The following is a 19,919-nucleotide window of genomic DNA, read 5'->3' as shown; positions in this document are numbered from 1 at the left end:
GTCCTCCAGTAGATGTAACTTCCATTAGTCCTCCAGTAGATGTAACATCCATTAGTCCTCCAGTAGATGTAACCTCCATTAGTCCTCCAGTAGATGTAACCTCCATTAGTCCCCCAGTAGATGTAACCTCCATTAGTCCCCCAGTAGATGTAACCTCCATTAGTCCTCCAGTAGATGTAACCTCCATTAGTCCCCCAGTAGATGTAACTTCCGTTAATCCCCCAGTAGATGTAACTTCCGTTAGTCCTCCAGTAGATGTAACTTCCGTTAGTGCTCCAGTAGATGTAACTTCCATTAGTCCTACAGTAGATGTAACTTCCGTTAGTCCTCCAGTAGATGTAACTTCCATTTGTCCTCCAGTAGATGTAACTTCCATTAGTCCTCCAGTAGATGTAACTTCCATTATTCCTCCAGTAGATGTAACTTCCATTAGTCCTCCAGTAGATGTAACCTCCATTAGTCCTCCAGTAGATGTAACTTCCATTAGTCCTCCAGTAGATGTAACCTCCATTAGTCCTCCAGTAGATGTAACCTCCATTAGTCCTCCAGTAGATGTAACCTCCAGTAGTCCTATAGTAGATGTAACTTCCATTAGTCCTCCAGTAGATGTAACTTCCATTAGTCCTCCAGTAGATGTAACTTCCATTAGTCCTCCAGTAGATGTAACTTCCAATAGTCCTCCAGTAGATGTAATGACCATTAGTCCTCCAGTAGATGTAACTTCCATTAGTCCTCCAGTAGATGTAATGACCATTAGTCCTCCAGTATATGTAACTTCCATTAGTCCTCCAGTAGATGTAATGACCATTTGTCCTCCAGTAGATGTAACTTCCATTAGTCCTCCAGTAGATGTAACTTCCATTAGTCCCCCAGTAGATGTAACTTCCATTAGTCCTATAGTAGATGTAACTTCAATTTGTCCTTCAGTAGATGTAATTCCATTAGTCCTCCAGTAGATGTAACTTCCATTAGTCCTCCAGTAGATGTAACTTCCATTAGTCCTCCAGTAGATGTAACCTCCATTAGTCCTCCAGTAGATGTAACCTCCATTAGTCCCCCAGTAGATGTAACCTCCATTAGTCCCCCAGTAGATGTAACCTCCATTAGTCCTCCAGTAGATGTAACCTCCATTAGTCCCCCAGTAGATGTAACTTCCATTAATCCCCCAGTAGATGTAACTTCCGTTAGTCCTCCAGTAGATGTAACTTCCGTTAGTCCTCCAGTAGATGTAACTTCCATTAGTCCTACAGTAGATGTAACTTCCGTTAGTCCTCCAGTAGATGTAACTTCCATTAGTCATACAGTAGATGTAACTTCCATTAGTCCTCCAGTAGATGTAACTTCCATTAGTCCTCCAGTAGATGTAATGACCATTAGTCATCCAATATATGTAACTTCCATTAGTCCTCCAGTAGATGTAATGACCATTTGTCCTCCAGTAGATGTAACTTCCATTAGTCCTCCAGTAGATGTAACTTCCATTAGTCCCCCAGTAGATGTAACTTCCATTAGTCCTCCAGTAGATGTAATTTCAATTTGTCCTTCAGTAGATGTAACTTCCATTAGTCCTATAGTAGATGTAACTTCCATTAGTCCTCCAGTAGATGTAATTCCATTAGTCCTCCAGTAGATGTAACTTCCATTAGTCCTCCAGTAGATGTAACTTCCATTAGTCCTCCAGTAGATGTAACCTCCATTAGTCCTCCAGTAGATGTAACCTCCATTAGTCCCCAGTAGATGTAATGACCATTAGTCATCCAGTATATGTAACTTCCATTAGTCCTCCAGTAGATGTAATGACCATTTGTCCTCCAGTAGATGTAACTTCCATTAGTCCTCCAGTAGATGTAACTTCCATTAGTCCCCCAGTAGATGTAACTTCCATTAGTCCTCCAGTAGATGTAACTTCAATTTGTCCTTCAGTAGATGTAACTTCCATTAGTCCTCCAGTAGATGTAATTCCATTAGTCCTCCAGTAGATGCAACTTCCATTTGTCCTCCAGTAGATGTAACTTCCATTAGTCCTCCAGTAGATGCAACTTCCATTAGTCCTCCAGTAGATGTAACCTCCATTAGTCCTCCAGTAGATATAACCTCCATTAGTCCCCCAGTAGATGTAACCTCCATTAGTCCCCCAGTAGATATAACCTCCATTAGTCCTACAGTAGATGAAATCTCCATTAGTCCTCCAGTAGATGTAACCTCCATTAGTCCCCCAGTAGATGTAACTTCCGTTAATCCCCCAGTAGATGTAACTTCCGTTAGTCCTCCAGTAGATGTAACTTCCGTTAGTCCTCCAGTAGATGTAACTTCCATTAGTCCTACAGTAGATGTAACTTCCGTTAGTCCTCCAGTAGATGTAACTTCCATTAGTCCTCCAGTAGATGTAATGACCATTTGTCCTCCAGTAGATGTAACTTCCATTTGTCCTCCAGTAGATGTAACTTCCATTTTCCTCCAGTAGATGTAACTTCCATTAGTTCTCCAGTAGATGTAACCTCCATTAGTCCTCCAGTAGATGTAACTTCCATTAGTCCTCCAGTAGATGTAACTTCCGTTAGTCCTCCAGTAGATGTAATTCCATTTGTCCTCCAGTAGATGTAACCTCCATTAGTCCTATAGTAGATGTAACTTCCATTAGTCCTCCAGTAGATGTAACTTCCATTAGTCCTCCAGTAGATGTAACTTCCATTAGTCCTCCAGTAGATGTAACTTCAATTAGTCCTCCAGTAGATGTAATGACCATTAATCCTCCAGTAGATGTAACTTCCATTAGTCCTCCAGTAGATGTAATGACCATTAGTCCTCCAGTATATGTAACTTCCATTAGTCCTCCAGTAGATGTAATGACCATTTGTCCTCCAGTAGATGTAACTTCCATTAGTCCTCCAGTAGATGTAACTTCCATTAGTCCCCAGTAGATGTAACTTCCATTAGTCCTACAGTAGATGTAACTTCAATTTGTCCTTCAGTAGATGTAACTTCCATTAGTCCTCCAGTAGATGTAATTCCATTAGTCCTCCAGTAGATGTAACTTCCATTAGTCCTCCAGTAGATGTAATTCCATTAGTCCTCCAGTAGATGTAACTTCCATTAGTCCTCCAGTAGATGTAACTTCCATTAGTCCTCCAGTAGATGTAACCTCCATTAGTCCTCCAGTAGATGTAACCTCCATTAGTCCCCCAGTAGATGTAACTTCCATTAATCCCCCAGTAGATGTAACTTCCGTTAGTCCTCCAGTAGATGTAACTTCCGTTAGTCCTCCAGTAGATGTAACTTCCATTAGTCCTACAGTAGATGTAACTTCCGTTAGTCCTCCAGTAGATGTAACTTCCATTAGTCATACAGTAGATGTAACTTCCATTTGTCCTCCAGTAGATGTAACTTCCATTAGTCCTCCAGTAGATGTAATTCCATTAGTCCTCCAGTAGATGTAACTTCCATTTGGCCTCCAGTAGATGTAACCTCCATTAGTCCTCCAGTAGATGTAACTTCCATTAGTCCTCCAGTAGATGTAACTTCCATTAGTCCTACAGTAGATGTAACTTCTGTTAGTTCTCCAGTAGATGTAACTTCCGTTAGTCCTCCAGTAGATGTGACCTCCATTATTCCCCCAGTAGATGTAACTTCCATTAGTCCCCCAGTAGATGTAACTTCCATTAGTCCTCCAGTAGATGTAACTTCCATTAGTCATACAGTAGATGTAACTTCCATTTGTCCTCCAGTAGATGTAACTTCCATTAGTCCTCCAGTAGATGTGACCTCCATTAAAACAGAGATGCTTGTTCTAGGTCCCAAGAAACAAAGAGATCTTCTGTTAAATCTGACAATTCATCTAGATGGTTGTAAAGTCGTCTCAAATAAAACTGTGAAGGACCTCGGTGTTACTCTTGACCCTGATCTCTCTTTTGTGAACATATCAAGACTGTTTCAAGGACAGCTTTTTTCCATCTACGTAACATTGCAAAATCAGAAATTTTCTGTCCAAAAATGATGCAGAAAAATTAATCCATGCATTTGTTACTTCTAGGTTAGACTACTGCAATGCTCTATTTTCCGGCTACCCGGATAAAGCACTAAATAAACTTCAGTTAGTGCTAAATACGGCTGCTAGAATCCTGACTAGAACCAAGAAATTTGATCATATTACTCCAGTGCTAGCTTCCCTACACTGGCTTCCTGTTAAGGCAAGGGCTGATTTCAAGGTTTTACTGTTAACCTATAAAGCGTTACATGGGCTTGCTCCTACCTATCTTTCCGAGTTGGTCCTGCCGTACATACCAATACGTACGCTACGGTCACAAGACGAGGCCTCCTAATTGTCCCTAGAATTTCTAAGCAAACAGCGGGAGGCAGGGCTTTCTCCTATAGATCTCCATTTTTATGGAACAGTCTGCCTACCCATGTGAGAGACACAGACTTGGTCTCAACCTTTAAGTCTTTACTGAAGACTTATCTCTTCAGTAGGTCATATGATTGAGTGTAGTCTGGCCCAGGAGTGTGAAGGTGAACGGAAAGGCTGGAGCAACGAACAGCCCTTGCTGTCTCTGCCGGGCCGGTTCCCCTCTCCACTGGGGTTCTCTGCCTCTAACCCTGTTGCAGGGGCTGAGTCACTGGCTTGCTGGTGCTCTTTCATGCCGTCCCTGGGAGGGGGGTGCGTCACTTGAGTGGGTTGAGTTACTGACGTGATCTTCCTGTCTTGGTTGGCGCCCCCCTTGGTTTGTGCTGTGGTGAGACCTCTGTGGGCTATACTCGGCCTTGTCTCAGGATTGTAAGTTGGTGGTTGGGGATATCCCTCTAGTGGTGCGGGGGCTGTGCTTTGGCGGAGTGGGTGGGGTTATATCCTTCCTGTTTGGCCCTGTCCGGGGTTTCTTCGGATGGGGCCACAGTGTCTCCGGACCGCTCCTGTCTCAGCCTCCAGTATTTATGCTGCAGTAGTTTATGTGTCGGGGGCTGGGGTTAGTTGGTTATACCTGGAGTACTTCTCCTGTCTTATCCAGTGTCCTGTGTGAATTTAAGTATGCTCTCTCTAATTCTCTCGTTCTCTCTTTCTCTCTGAGAACCTGAGCCCTAGGACCATACGTCAGGACTACCGGGCATGATGACACGTTGCTGTCCCCAGTCCGCCTGGCCTTGCTGCTATTCCAGTTTCAACTGTTCTGCCTGCGGCTACGAAACCCCCTACCTGTCCCAGACCTGCTTTTTCAACTCTTTAATGATCGGCTATGAAAAGCCAACTGAGAGACCTGAGCCCAGGACCATACGTCGGGACTACCGGCCGTGGTGACTCCTTGCTGTCCCCAGTCCGCCTGGCGCTGCTATTCCAGTTTCAACTGTTCTGCCTGCGTTATGGAACCCCTACCTGTCCCAGACCTGCTGTTTTCAACTCTTAATGATCGGCTATGAAAAGCCAACTGAGATTTATTCCTGATTATTATTTGACCATGCTTGTCACTTATGAACATTTTTGAACATCTTGGCATGGTTCTGTTATAATCTCCACCCGGCACAGCCAGAAGAGGACTGGCCACCCCTCATAGCCTGGTTCCTCTCTAGGTTTCTTCCTAGGCTTTCGCCTTTCTAGGGAGTTTTTCCTAGCCACCGTGCTTCTACACCTGCATTACTAGCTGTTTGGGGTTTTAGGCTGGGTTTCTGTACAGCACTTCGAGATATTAGCTGATGTAAGAAGGGCTATATAAAATAAAATTGATTGATTGATAGATGTAACTTCCATTAGTCCCCCAGTAGATGTAACTTCCATTAGTCCTCCAGTAGATGTAATTCCATTAGTCCTCCAGTAGATGTAACTTCCATTAGTCCTCCAGTAGATGTAACTTCCATTAGTCCTCCAGTAGATGTAACCTCCATTAGTCCTATAGTAGATGTAACTCCCATTTGTCCTCCAGTAGATGTAACTCCCATTAGTCCTCCAGTAGATGTAACTCCCATTAGTCCTCCAGTAGATGTAACATCCATTAGTCCTCCAGTAGATGTAACCTCCATTAGTCCTCCAGTAGATGTAACTTCCATTAGTCCTCCAGTATATGCAACCCCCATTAGTCCTCCGGTAGATGTAACTTCCGTTAGTCCTCCAGTAGATGTAATTCCATTAGTCCTCCAGTAGATGTAACTTCCATTAGTCCTCCAGTAGATGTAACTTCCATTAGTCCTCCAGTAGATGTAACTTCCAATTGTCCCCCAGTAGATGTAACTTCCATTAGTCCTCCAGTAGATGTAACTTCCATTAGTCCCCCAGTAGATGTAATTCCATTAGTCCTCCAGTAGATGTAACTTCCATTAGTCCTCCAGTAGATGTAACTTCCATTAGTCCTCCAGTAGATGCAACCTCCATTAGTCCTCCAGTAGATGTAACTTCCATTAGTCCTCCAGTAGATGTAACTTCCATTAGTCCTCCAGTCGAGGATGTAAACAGACTGTCCTACAGTGATGCTTTGAAGCCTTATGGGCTATCTAAGTAGTACAATATGGTGTCATTTGGGAATCATCCATAGATATAAAACGATGCTACCTTCATGGTTAGGACACAGACTATGTGTTTGTCTTAGTAAGATGCTGATACCTAGATGAGTGGTTTGGTTTGGGGCCTAGGGGTGTTACAAGCAGTGTGAGGGGGTAACGTAATCAGATTACTTTAATGAGTAACGGAGTAAAGTAACATGTTACTTTATAGTAATATAACATGTTACTATATAGTAATATAACACGTTACTTTATAGAAATATATCACGTTACTTTCTAGAAATATATCACGTTACTTTATAGTAATATAACACGTTACTTTATAGTAATATAACACGTTACTTTCCACACAAAGTGATATTATAAACAAGTAATGCGTTACTTTTGTTAATCCTCAGCATCAATATCAACACAATGCACTCCCTGAACTCAGAAAGCCTGCCACCCCACTGCTGCGTAGCCTAGTAACAGTCGCCGGGCGAGCTGGGTTCCGCTGTAGTTGGGCACCATGTCTACTGGGTCACCAGGGATCACATGGAATGTGGAATGTCACATCACATGACCTGGCTCACTGGTCACATGATCATGGGACAGAGAGAGGAGAGATATTCTATTAGAATGGTTAATGGTTAAGGTTAGGATTTGAGGCTGGTGAGCTGATCCTAGATCTGTGGTTAAGTTGCAACGTTTATCCCGAGCAGGTCAACAATCGATAGAGTGAGTAGAATGAACATGAGCCTCAATGAAACGTGAGATGTCACAGGAGTGCAGTGTGCTAGGAAATGCAATCCAAACAGTGTCTGATATAATAACAATAGCATAGCTAAGTAAAGGTTCAGTACAGAGACTGGGTATTCCATTCCAAAATAGCCCTCACATGGAATCAGGCTAGTCAACAATCCACCCTGCTTGTCTGTGGTGGTGTTGTGAGTATAGACTACTGTGGTGGTGTTGTGAGTATAGACTACTGTGGTGGTGTTGTGAGTATAGACTACTGTGGTGGTGTTGTGAGTATGGACTACTGTGGTGGTGTTGTGAGTGTGGACCACTGTGGTGGTGTTGTGAGTATAGACTACTGTGGTGGTGTTGTGAGTATAGACTACTGTGGTGGTGTTGTGAGTATAGACTACTGTGGTGGTGTTGTGAGTATAGACTACTGTGGTGGTGTTGTGAGTATAGACTACTGTGGTGGTGTTGTGAGTATAGACTATTGTGGTGGTGTTGTGAGTATAGACTACTGTGGTGGTGTTGTGAGTATAGACTACTGTGGTGGTGTTGTGAGTATAGACTACTGTGGTGGTGTTGTGAGTATAGACTATTGTGGTGGTGTTGTGAGTATAGATTACTGTGGTGGTGTTGTGAGTATAGACTACTGTGGTGGTGTTGTGAGTATAGACTATTGTGGTGGTGTTGTGAGTATAGACTACTGTGGTGGTGTTGTGAGTATAGACTATTGTGGTGGTGTTGTGAGTATAGACTAATGTGCTGGTGTTGTGAGTATTTACTACTGTGGTGGTGTTGTGAGTATGGACTACTGTGGTGGTGTTGTGAGTATAGACTATTGTGGTGGTGTTGTGAGTATAGACTAATGTGCTGGTGTTGTGACTATAGACTACTGTGGTGGTGTTGTGAGTATAGACTACTGTGCTGGTGTTGTGAGTATAGACTACTGTGGTGGTGTTGTGAGTATAGACTACTGTGGTGGTGTTGTGAGTATATACTATTGTGGTGGTGTTGTGAGTATAGACTAATGTGCTGGTGTTGTGAGTATAGACTACTGTGGTGGTGTTGTGAGTATGGACTACTGTGGTGGTGTTGTGAGTATAGACTACTGTGGTGGTGTTGTGAGTATAGACTATTGTGGTGGTGTTGTGAGTATAGACTACTGTGGTGGTGTTGTGAGTATAGACTATTGTGGTGGTGTTGTGAGTATAGACTACTGTGGTGGTGTTGTGAGTATAGACTATTGTGGTGGTGTTGTGAGTATAGACTATTGTGGTGGTGTTGTGAGTATAGACTACTGTGGTGGTGTTGTGAGTATAGACTACTGTGGTGGTGTTGTGAGTATAGACTACTGTGGTGGTGTTGTGAGTATAGACTAATGTGCTGGTGTTGTGAGTATAGACTACTGTGGTGGTGTTGTGAGTATAGACTAATGTGCTGGTGTTGTGAGTATAGACTGCTGAAGATTTAGTTACAGTGTGATACATGGGCCACACTCAACACAATTGTGAGGTTCAGTTATTATTATTATTTAATTTTTTAAATTTAACAATTAAATTAAAATGTAGGGGGTAGATCAGCTTTAATATTTCAGATAGATTGTAACTTCCATCAATGTAATTGTCTGCATCACTTCCAATCCCCCATATGTTTTTTTTCTCACAAATATATATATATATATATATATATATATATATATATATATATATATACATCCACATATATAGTGGGGAGAACAAGTATTTGATACACTGCCGATTTTGCAGGGTTTCCTACTTACAAAGCATGTAGAGGTCTGTAATTTTTGTCATAGGTACACTTAACTGTGAGAGACGGAATCTAAAACAAAAATCCAGAAATTCACATTGCATGATTTTTAAGAAATTAATTAGCATTTTATTGCATGACATAAGTATTTGATACATCAGAAAAGCAGAACTTTGTAGGTCTTGACCAGGTTTGCACACACTGCAGCAGGGATTTTGGCCCACTCCTCCATACAGACCTTCTCCAGATCCTTCAGGTTTCGGGGCTGTCGCTGGGCAATACGGACTTTCAGCTCACTCCAAAGATTTTCTATTGGGTTCAGGTCTGGAGACTGGCTAGGCCACTCCAGGACCTTGAGATGCTTCTTACGGATCCACTCCTTAGTTGCCCTGGCTGTGTGTTTCGTTGTCATGCTGGAAGACCCAGCCATGACCCATTTTCAATGCTCTTACTGAGGGAAGGAGGTTGTTGGCCAAGATCTCGCAATACATGGCCCCATCCATCCTCCCCTCAATACGGTGCAGTCATCCTGTCCCCTTTGCAGAAAAGCATCCCCAAAGAATGATGTTTCCACCTCCATGCTTCACGGTTGGGATGGTGTTCTTGGGGTTGTACTCATCCTCATCCTTCTTCTTCCTCCAAACACGGCGAGTGGAGTTTAGACCAAAAAGCTCTATTTTTGTCTCATCAGACCACATGACCTTCTCCCATTCCTCCTCTGGATCATCCAGATGGTCATTGGCAAACTTCAGACGGGCCTGGACATGCGCTGGCTTGAGCAGGGGGACCTTGCGTGCGCTGCAGGATTTTAATCCATGACGGCGTAGTGTGTTACTAATGGTTTTCTTTGAGACTGTGGTCCCAGCTCTCTTCAGGTCATTGACCAGGTCCTGCCGTGTAGTTCTGGGCTGATCCCTCACCTTCCTCATGATCATTGATGCCCCACGAGGTGAGATCTTGCATGGAGCCCCAGACCGAGGGTGATTGACCGTCATCTTGAACTTCTTCCATTTTCTAATAATTGCGCCAACAGTTGTTGCCTTCTCACCAAGCTGCTTGCCTATTGTCCTGTAGCCCATCCCAGCCTTGTGCAGGTCTACAATTTTATCCCTGATGTCCTTACGCAGCTCTCTGGTCTTGGCCATTGTGGAGAGTGTGGAGTCTGTTTGATTGAGTGTGTGGACAGGTGTCTTTTATACAGGTAACGAGTTCAAACAGGTGCAGTTAATACATATAATGAGTGGAGAACAGGAGTGCTTCTTAAAGAAAAACTAACAGGTCTGTGAGAGCCGGAATTCTTACTGGTTGGTGGGTGATCAAATACTTATGTCATGCAATAAAATGCAAATTAATTACTTAAAAATCATACAATGTGAGTTTCTGGATTCACAGTTGAAGTGTACCTATGATAAAAATTACAGACCTCTACATGCTTTGTAAGTAGGAAAACCTGCAAAATCGACAGTGTATCAAATACTTGTTCTCCCCACTGTACATATATATACACACATACACACACATATATCCTTTTTTAAATTATATTTCCCTTCATTACTTTCCAACCCCTTCCCTAATTGGAGTAAACTAGTGAACAACAATGCTTAGACCTCTACTTCCAGTTTATACATACTATATACATTTTATGGACACAGTCAAATTCTACAATAATTATATTTTGTTTGTTTTTACTCCTGAACTTCCTCCGATCATTTTCATGATGTCCATCCGGTTTGCTTCTATATGCTATATTTGTCTAATTGTGCTCTTTCACAAAAGCTTTCAACTTATAACCTATATACAGTGGGGGAAAAAAGTATTTAGTCAGCCACCAATTGTGCAAGTTTTCCCACTTAAAAAGATGAGAGAGGCCTGTAATTTTCATCATAGGTACACGTCAACTATGACAGACAAAATGAGGAAAAAAAATCCAGAAAATCACATTGTAGGATTTTTAATCAATTTATTTGCAAATTATGGTGGAAAATAAGTATTTGGTCAATAACAAAAGTTTCTCAATACTTTGTTATATACCCTTTGTTGGCAATGACACAGGTCAAACGTTTTCTGTAAGTCTTCACAAGGTTTTCACACACTGTTGCTGGTATTTTGGCCCATTCCTCCATGCAGATCTCCTCTAGAGCAGTGATGTTTTGGGGCTGTCGTTGGGCAACACAGACTTTCAACTCCCTCCAAAGATTTTCTATGGGGTTGAGATCTGGAGACTGGCTAGGCCACTCCAGGACCTTGAAATGCTTCTTACGAAGCCACTCCTTCGTTGCCCGGGCGGTGTGTTTGGGATCATTGTCATGCTGAAAGACCCAGCCACGTTTCATCTTCAATGCCCTTGCTGATGGAAGGAGGTTTTCACTCAAAATCTCACGATACATGGCCCCATTCATTCTTTCCTTTACACGGATCAGTCGTCCTGGTCCCTTTGCAGAAAAACAGCCCCAAAGCATGATGTTTCCACCCCCATGCTTCACAGTAGGTATGGTGTTCTTTGGATGCAACTCAGCATTCTTTGTCCTCCAAACACGACGAGTTGAGTTTTTACCAAAAAGTTCTATTTTGGTTTCATCTGACCATATGACATTCTCCCAATCCTCTTCTGGATCATCTAAATGCACTCTAGCAAACTTCAGACGGGCCTGGACATGTACTGGCTTAAGCAGGGGGACACGTCTGGCACTGCAGGATTTGAGTCCCTGGTGGCGTAGTGTGTTACTGATGGTAGGCTTTGTTACTTTGGTCCCATCTCTCTGCAGGTCATTCACTAGGTCCCCCGTGTGGTTCTGGGATTTTTGCTCACCGTTCTTGTGATCATTTTGACCCCACGGGGTGAGATCTTGCGTGGAACCCCAGATCGAGGGAGATTATCAGTGGTCTTGTATGTCTTCCATTTCCTAATAATTGCTCCCACAGTTGATTTCTTCAAACTAAGCTGCTACCTATTGCAGATGCAGTCTTCCCAGCCTGGTGCAGGTCTACAATTTTGTTTCTGGTGTCCTTTGACAGCTCTTTGGTCTTGGCCATAGTGGAGTTTGGAGTGTGACTGTTTGAGGTTGTGGACAGGTGTCTTTTATACTGATAACAAGTTCAAACAGGTGCCATTAATACAGGTAAGAGAGTGGAGGACAGAGGAGCCTCTTAAATAATAAGTTACAGGTCTGTGAGAGCCAGAAATCTTGCTTGTTTGTAGGTGACCAAATACTTATTTACAATGTGATTTTCTGGATTCTTTTTTCTCAATTTGTCTGTCATAGTTGACGTGTACCTATGATGAAAATTACAGGCCTCTCTCATCTTTTTAAGTGGGAGAACTTGCACAATTGGTGGCTGACTAAATACTTTTTTTCCCCACTGTACTTATAATGGACACAGTATGCTTACATTATTAGTTATCTTGTTGCTATTAGTTGTTGTTATTAGTCCCATCCTTCAGCCCCAGTTATTTAGAACGTTGCCTGTGAGTTAGTTCACAGCGGTGTTTGCGAGGGGAAAATGTCGGCCTTACAGTATATTGTGCACATTATTGTCAGGGACCATTTTGAGTACATTGTTGTGGGTGTGGTGTTGATGAGATGAGCTGATGTTCAGAGCCACAGGAAGCATGGGACCGGATGTGGCCCCTGGTGCGCAGTTTGAATATGACAGTTGGAGGATAAACGCTCATTGAGTTGACTTACATCACTTAGGCTGGGATTCAATCCGATTGCACTTTGTCGGCTATGCACCTTTTAAAGGTAATGTTCCCACGTTGGCGGAGACAGCATTCACAGTAAACGCTGCACAAGTCGGCTCAAACGGAAATTACCTTTAAATGTCTAGCGCGCTATACCTGCCATCTACCGCTGATCAGATTGAATCCAGACCTCAGAGTTATATCAGAGTTATATCAGAGATATATCAGAGTTATATCAGAGTTATATCAGAGATATATCAGAGTTATATCAGAGTTATATCAGAGTTATATCAGTGCTATATCAGTGCTATATCAGTGCTATATCAGAGATATATCAGAGTTATATCAGAGTTATATCAGAGATATATCAGAGATATATCAGTGCTATATCAGAGATATATCAGTGTTATATCAGAGTTATATCAGAGTTATATCAGAGTTATATCAGAGATATATCAGAGTTATATCAGAGTTATATCAGAGTTATATCAGAGTTATATCAGAGTTATATCAGAGTTATATCAGAGTTATATCAGAGTTATATCAGAGTTATATCAGAGATATATCAGAGTTATGTCAGAGATATATCAGAGTTATATCAGTGTTATGTCAGTGTTACATTAGAGTTATATCGGAGTTATATCAGAGTTATATTGGAGTTATATCTGTGTTATATCTGTGTTATATCTGTGTTATATCTGTGTTATATCAGAGTTATATCGTGTTCGTTGATCAGATTGAATCCAGACCTTAGAGTTAGTATGAAAAAAAATTTACGTAAATGGAAATGTAAATAACCCCAGGGTCATTACACAACTCCCTCCTTTCAAAGTGCGCATCCTCGCGCTAGCCTACAACTCAACGTCTTACAGGAATGCGCTCACCGGCCAAGCACACACACGTTCGTGGATGCAAGGTCCGATCACTTCTGACACCAATGTAATGAAACAGGCAGGGAACAGGTCTCCAACCCTCAACCTTACAGTCCAACGCGCCGGAGCAGGTCTCCAACCCTCAACCTTCCAGTCCAACGCGCCGGAGCAGGTCTCCAACCTTCAACCTTCCAGTCCAACGCGCCGGAGCAGGTCTCCAACCCTCAACCTTCCAGTCCAACGCGCCAGAGCAGGTCTCCAACCCTCAACCTTCCAGTCCAACGCGCCAGAGCAGGTCTCCAACCTTCAACCTTCCAGTCCAACGCGCCGGAGCAGGTCTCCAACCCTCAACCTTCCAGTCCAACGTGCCGGAGCAGGTCTCCAACCCTCAACCTTCCAGTCCAACGCGCCGGAGCAGGTCTCCAACCCTCAACCTTCCAGTCTAACGCGCTCGGAGCAGGTCTCCAACCCTCAACCTTCCAGTCCAACACGCCGGAGCAGGTCTCCAACCCTCAACCTTCCAGTCCAACGCGCCGGAGCAGGTCTCCAACCCTCAACCTTCCAGTCCAACGCGCCGGAGCAGGTCTCCAACCCTCAACCTTCCAGTCCAACGCGCCGGAGCAGGTCTCCAACCCTCAACCTTCCAGTCCAACGCGCCGGAGCAGGTCTCCAACCCTCAACCTTCCAGTCCAACACGCCATCGACTGTGCCCCAAAAGCATGCTCGCGTGGGAGAGTCGATATTCGCGCTTATAACCCCAGGGTCGTTACAATACTATAATGTCTTTAAAGGGAACAGGTTTAAACAGTCAGTAAATCACTATATACTATGTCTGTAAAGGGAACAGGTTTCAACAGTCAGTAAATCACTATATACTATAATGTCTTTAAAGGGAACAGGCTTAAACAGTCAGTAAATCACTATATACTATAATGTCTTTAAAGGGAACAGGCTTAAACAGTCAGTAAATCACTATATACTATAATGTCTTTAAAGGGAACAGGTTTAAACAGTCAGTAAATCACTGTATACTATAATACCTCTAGAACATGACCACACATCAATCCTCTCACCTCACGGGAGAACTAACTAACAGGAACATATATGGAATATATTGAACAGACTTGAGTGGCGCAGTGGTCTAAGGCACTGCATTGCAGTGCTAACTGTGCCACTAGAGATCCTGGTTCGAATCCAGGCTCTGTCGCAGCCGACCGCGACCGGGAGACTCATCGGCGGCGCACAATTGGCCCAGTGTTGTCCAGGGTAGGGGAGGGAATGGCCGGCAGGGATGTAGCTCAGTTGATAGAGCATGGTGTTTGCAACACCAGGGTTGTGGGTTCGATTCCCACGGGGGGCCAGTATAAAAAAATATGTATTCACTAACTGTAAGTCGCTCTGGATAAGAGCGTCTACTAAAATGAAAAAAAAATGTAAAAATGTAAGATGTGTTTAACACATGCAGAGACAGTTACACCTGGGACTGTGTGCACGTGTGTGTGTGTACGTGTGTGTGTGTGTGTGTGTGTACGTGTGTGTGTGTGTGTGTGTACGTGTGTGTGTGTGTGTGTGCACGTGTGTGCGTGCACGTGTGTGAGTGTGTGTGTGCACGTGTGTGTGCACGTGTGTGTGTGCATGTGTGTGAGTGTGTGTGTGCACGTGTGTGTGCACGTGTGTGAGTGCGTGTGCGCGTGTGTACGTGTGTACGTGTGTGTGTACGTGCGCGTGTTTACGTGTGTGTGTACGCACATGTGTGAGTGTATCCTGTCAACTAAGTGTGTGTTCTCTGTGGTGTGTGTAGGTGATGCTGGCTAGTTGTGTGTGTGTGTGTGTACACTCAGTGTGTGTTCTCTGTGGTGTGTGTAGGTGATGCTGGAACAGATGCAGGGTCTGATGCACCTGGAGTTGGCCGGTTGTAATGACTTCACGGAGGCCGGCCTGTGGTCCAGCCTGAATGCACGGCTCACCTCGCTCAGCGTCAGCGACTGTATCAACGTGGCAGACGATGCTATCGCCGCCATCTCACAGCTACTGCCCAACCTGTCAGAGCTCAACCTACAGGCCTACCACGTAACCGACACAGCCATGGCCTACTTCACAGCCAAACAGGTAGGGTTACAATCCTACACACTCAGAGAGAGCACACAGGCGCAGGACAGGCACACACACACCTTCCCTTTTCCCTCTCTCTTCGTCCCCCTTTGTGGGCCCGTGGATCAATCCCCCCCACTCCCCTCCGCCTCCCCCTAAAAAAGGAACTATAGTATAGTCGGGGTCTCAACTTACTGTTGAGAGTTAGAATAGAAGGATACACAAGGTTTCTAAATGTGGTTGTGCATCAGCAGTTATTTTCTTGTTATGTCAGTCACTGACAGTCACTCAATTATCCCATGTCAGCTCCATTTAGATTACACACTACTATACTACACACCACTATACTACACACTACTATACTACACCCTACTATACTCCATACTAATACACTACACACTACTATACTCCACCCTACTATACTACACCCTACTATACTCCATACTACTATACTACACCCTCCCTATACTACACCCTACTATACTACACCCTACTATACTACACCCTACTATACTCCACCCTTCCTATACTACACCCTACTATACTACACCCTACTATACTACACCCTACTATACTACACCCTACTATACTCCACACTACTATACTACACCCTACTATACTCCACACTACTATACTACACCCTACTATACTACACCCTACTATACTACACCCTACTATACTACACACTACTATACTACACCCTACTATACTACACCCTACTATACTACACCCTACTATACTCCACCCTCCCTATACTACACCCTACTATACTACACCCTACTATACTACACCCTACTATACTACACCCTACTATACACCACACTACTATACTACACCCTACTATACTACACCCTACTATACTACACACTACTATACTACACCCTGCTATACTACACCCTACTATACTCCATACTACTATACTACACACTACTATACTACACACTACTATACTACACCCTACTATACTACACCCTACTATACTACACCCTACTATACTACACCCTCCTTATACTACACCCTACTATACTACACCCTATTATACACCACACTACTATACTCCACCATCCCTATACTACACCCTACTATACTACACCCTACTATACTACACCCTACTATACTCCACCCTCCCTATACTACACCCTACTATACTACAACCTACTATACTACACACTGCTATACTACACCCTACTATACACCACACTACTATACTACACCCTACTATACTACACACTACTATACTACACCCTGCTATACTACACCCTACTATACTCCATACTACTATACTACACACTACTATACTACACACTACTATACTACACCCTACTATACTACACCCTACTATACTCCATACTACTATACTACACACTACTATATTCCACCATACTATACTACACACTAATATACTACACCCTACTATACTACACCCTACTATACTCCATACTGCTATACTACACACTACTATGCTCCACCCTACTATAATACACCCTACTATACTCCACCATCCCTATACTACACCCTGCTATACTACACCTTACTATACACCACACTACTATACTACACCCTGCAATACTACATCCTACTATACTACACACTACTATACTACACCCTGCTATACTACACCCTACTATACTCCATACTACTATACTACACACTACTATACCACACACTACTATACTACACCCTACTATACTACACCCTACTATACTACACACTACTATACTACACACTACTATACTACACACTACTATACTACACACTACTATACTACACACTACTATACTACACACTACTATACTCACACCTACTATACTACACCCTACACGCTACTATACTACACACTACTATACTACACCCTACTATACTACACCCTACTATACTTCATACTACTATACTACACCCTACTATACTACACACTACTATACTACACACTACTATACTACACACTACTATACTACACCCTACTATACTACACCCTACTATACTTCATACTACTATACTACACCCTACTATACTACACACTACTATACTACATACTACTATACTACACACTACTATACTACACACTACTATACTACACCATACTATACTACACAGTACTATACTACACACTACTATACGTTAGTCTAGCGGCCAGCTATCTAAACTTGTAGTAAGCATGGTTAATTACCGGCCGGGGTTCCCCCATTTATCATCAAATATCATATTAAAATCTGCAAACATGTGTCTCCACCCTTTGGCAAAATGAGTATAATTGCATGAAATGAGTTATACAATTGCACAATCTTCTCTCCGCCCCATGGCAAAATGTGTAGAATTGCAGAAAACTTGCTTTAAAACTGCTATATTTTCTCTACGCCACATGGCAAAATGTGTAGAATTGCAGGAAATTAACTTTTTTTTTCTTCACTCTCAAGAGGGGGGCCACTAAAATATTTTCCTCGCAAGGTGGGGGGGCCACCGAAAGACTAGGTCCTCTCATGATGAGTTCAGATTACTGTGGTCCCTCATGATGAGTTCAGATTACTGTGGTCCCTCATGATGAGTTCAGATTACTGTGGTCCCTCAAGATGTTTTCAGATGTTTGAGATATACTCCTAAACCTCTCTCTCTCTCTCTCTCTCTCTCTCTCTCTCTCTCTCTCTCTCTCTCTCTCTACCTATCTCTCTGCCTCTCTCTCTCTCTCTCTCTCTCTCTCTCTCTCTATGCCTCTCTCTCTCTCTCTCTCTCTCTCTCTCTCTCTCTCTCTCTCTCTCTCTCTCTCTCTCTCCCTCCGTCCCCCTCAGGGCTACACTACTCACACGCTGCGTCTCCACTCATGTTGGGAGATCACCAACCATGGTGTGGTTAACATGGTCCACAGCCTGCCCAACCTCACGGCTCTGAGCCTGTCAGGCTGCTCTAAAATTACTGATGATGGGGTGGAGCTGGTAGCAGAGAACCTGAGGAAGCTGCGGAGCCTGGACCTCTCCTGGTGCCCACGCATCACTGACATGGCCCTGGAGTACATCGCCTGTGACCTCCACAAACTAGAGGAGCTGGTACTGGACAGGTGAGAGTGTGGTATAGTAGTGTGGTGTATAGGGGGTGTAGTATAGTAGGGTGTAGTATAGGGGGTGTAGTATAGGGAGGGTGGAGTATAGTAGGGGTGTAGTATAGTAGGGGTGGAGTATAGTAGGGTGTAGTATATCAGGGTGTAGGGTGTAGCATAGTAGTGTGTATAATAGTAGGGTTGAGTATAGTAGGGTCGAGTATAGTAGGGTGGAGTATAGTAGGGTGGAGTATAGTTGTGTGTAGTATAGAAGGGTGTAGTATAGTATGGGCTAGGGTATAGTATAGTAGTTTATAGTATAGACGGGTGTAGTATAGTGGGGTGTAGTATAGGAGGGTGTAGTATAGAAGTGTGGAGTATAGTATGGGCTAGGGCGTAGTATAGCATGGTGTAGTATAGTGGGGTGTAGTATAGTGGGGTGTAGTATAGGAGGGTGTAGTATAGTAGTGTGTAGTATAGTAGTGTGTAGTATAGTAGTGTGTAGTATAGTAGTGTGTAGTATAGTAGTGTGTAGTATAGTAGTGTGTAGTATAGTAGTGTGTAGTATAGTAGTGTGTGGTATAGTAGGGTGTAGTATAGTAGTGTGTAGTATAGTAGTGTGTAGTATAGTAGTGTGTAGTATAGTAGTGTGTAATATAGTAGTGTGTAGTATAGTAGTGTGTAATATAGTAGTGTGTAGTATAGTAGTGTGTAGTATAGTAGTGAGTGGTATAGTAGGGTGTAGTATAGTAGTGTGTAGTATAGTAGGGTGTAGTATAGTAGTGGGTAGTATATTAGTGGGTGGTATAGTAGGGTGTAGTATAGTAGTGTGGTGTATAGTAGTGTGTAGTATAGTAGTGTGTAGTATAGTAGTGTGTAGTATAGTAGTGTGTGGTATAGTAGGGTGTAGTATAGTAGGGTGTAGTATAGGGGGTGTAGTATAGTAGGGTGTAGTGTGTAGAATAGTAGGGTTGAGTATAGTAGGGTCGAGTATAGTAGGGTGGAGTATAGTTGTGTGTAGTATAGAAGGGTGTAGTATAGTATGGGCTAGGGTATAGTATAGTATTGTGTAGTATAGTAGGGTGTGGTATAGTAGGGTGTAGTATAGGAGGGTGTAGTATAGAAGTGTGGAGTATAGTAGGGTGTAGTATAGTAGGGTGTAGTATAGTAGGGTGTAGTATAGTAGGGTGTAGTATAGTAGTGTGTAGTATAGTAGGGTGTAGTATAGTAGGGTGTAGTATAGTAGTGTGTGGTATAATAGGGTGTAGTATAGTAG

General features: G+C 43.1%; 1 protein-coding gene across 2 annotated transcripts in view; it reads left to right on the top strand.

Moving 5' to 3' along the window:
* LOC121551670 (F-box/LRR-repeat protein 16) overlaps positions 1-19,919 on the top strand; it is a 57,571-nt gene that overhangs the window by 30,943 nt on the left and 6,709 nt on the right. For both annotated transcript variants that reach the window (XM_045211052.1, XM_045211053.1), the window contains exons 3-4: positions 15,391-15,633; positions 18,399-18,664. In XM_045211052.1, the coding sequence (XP_045066987.1) occupies positions 15,391-15,633; positions 18,399-18,664 (509 nt within the window). The remainder of the gene's footprint in view (positions 1-15,390; positions 15,634-18,398; positions 18,665-19,919) is intronic.

Source organism: Coregonus clupeaformis, chromosome 35 (assembly GCF_020615455.1).
Source record: "Coregonus clupeaformis isolate EN_2021a chromosome 35, ASM2061545v1, whole genome shotgun sequence".
Lineage (NCBI taxonomy): Eukaryota > Metazoa > Chordata > Actinopteri > Salmoniformes > Salmonidae > Coregonus > Coregonus clupeaformis.
This window is presented reverse-complemented; position numbering and strand designations above follow the sequence as displayed.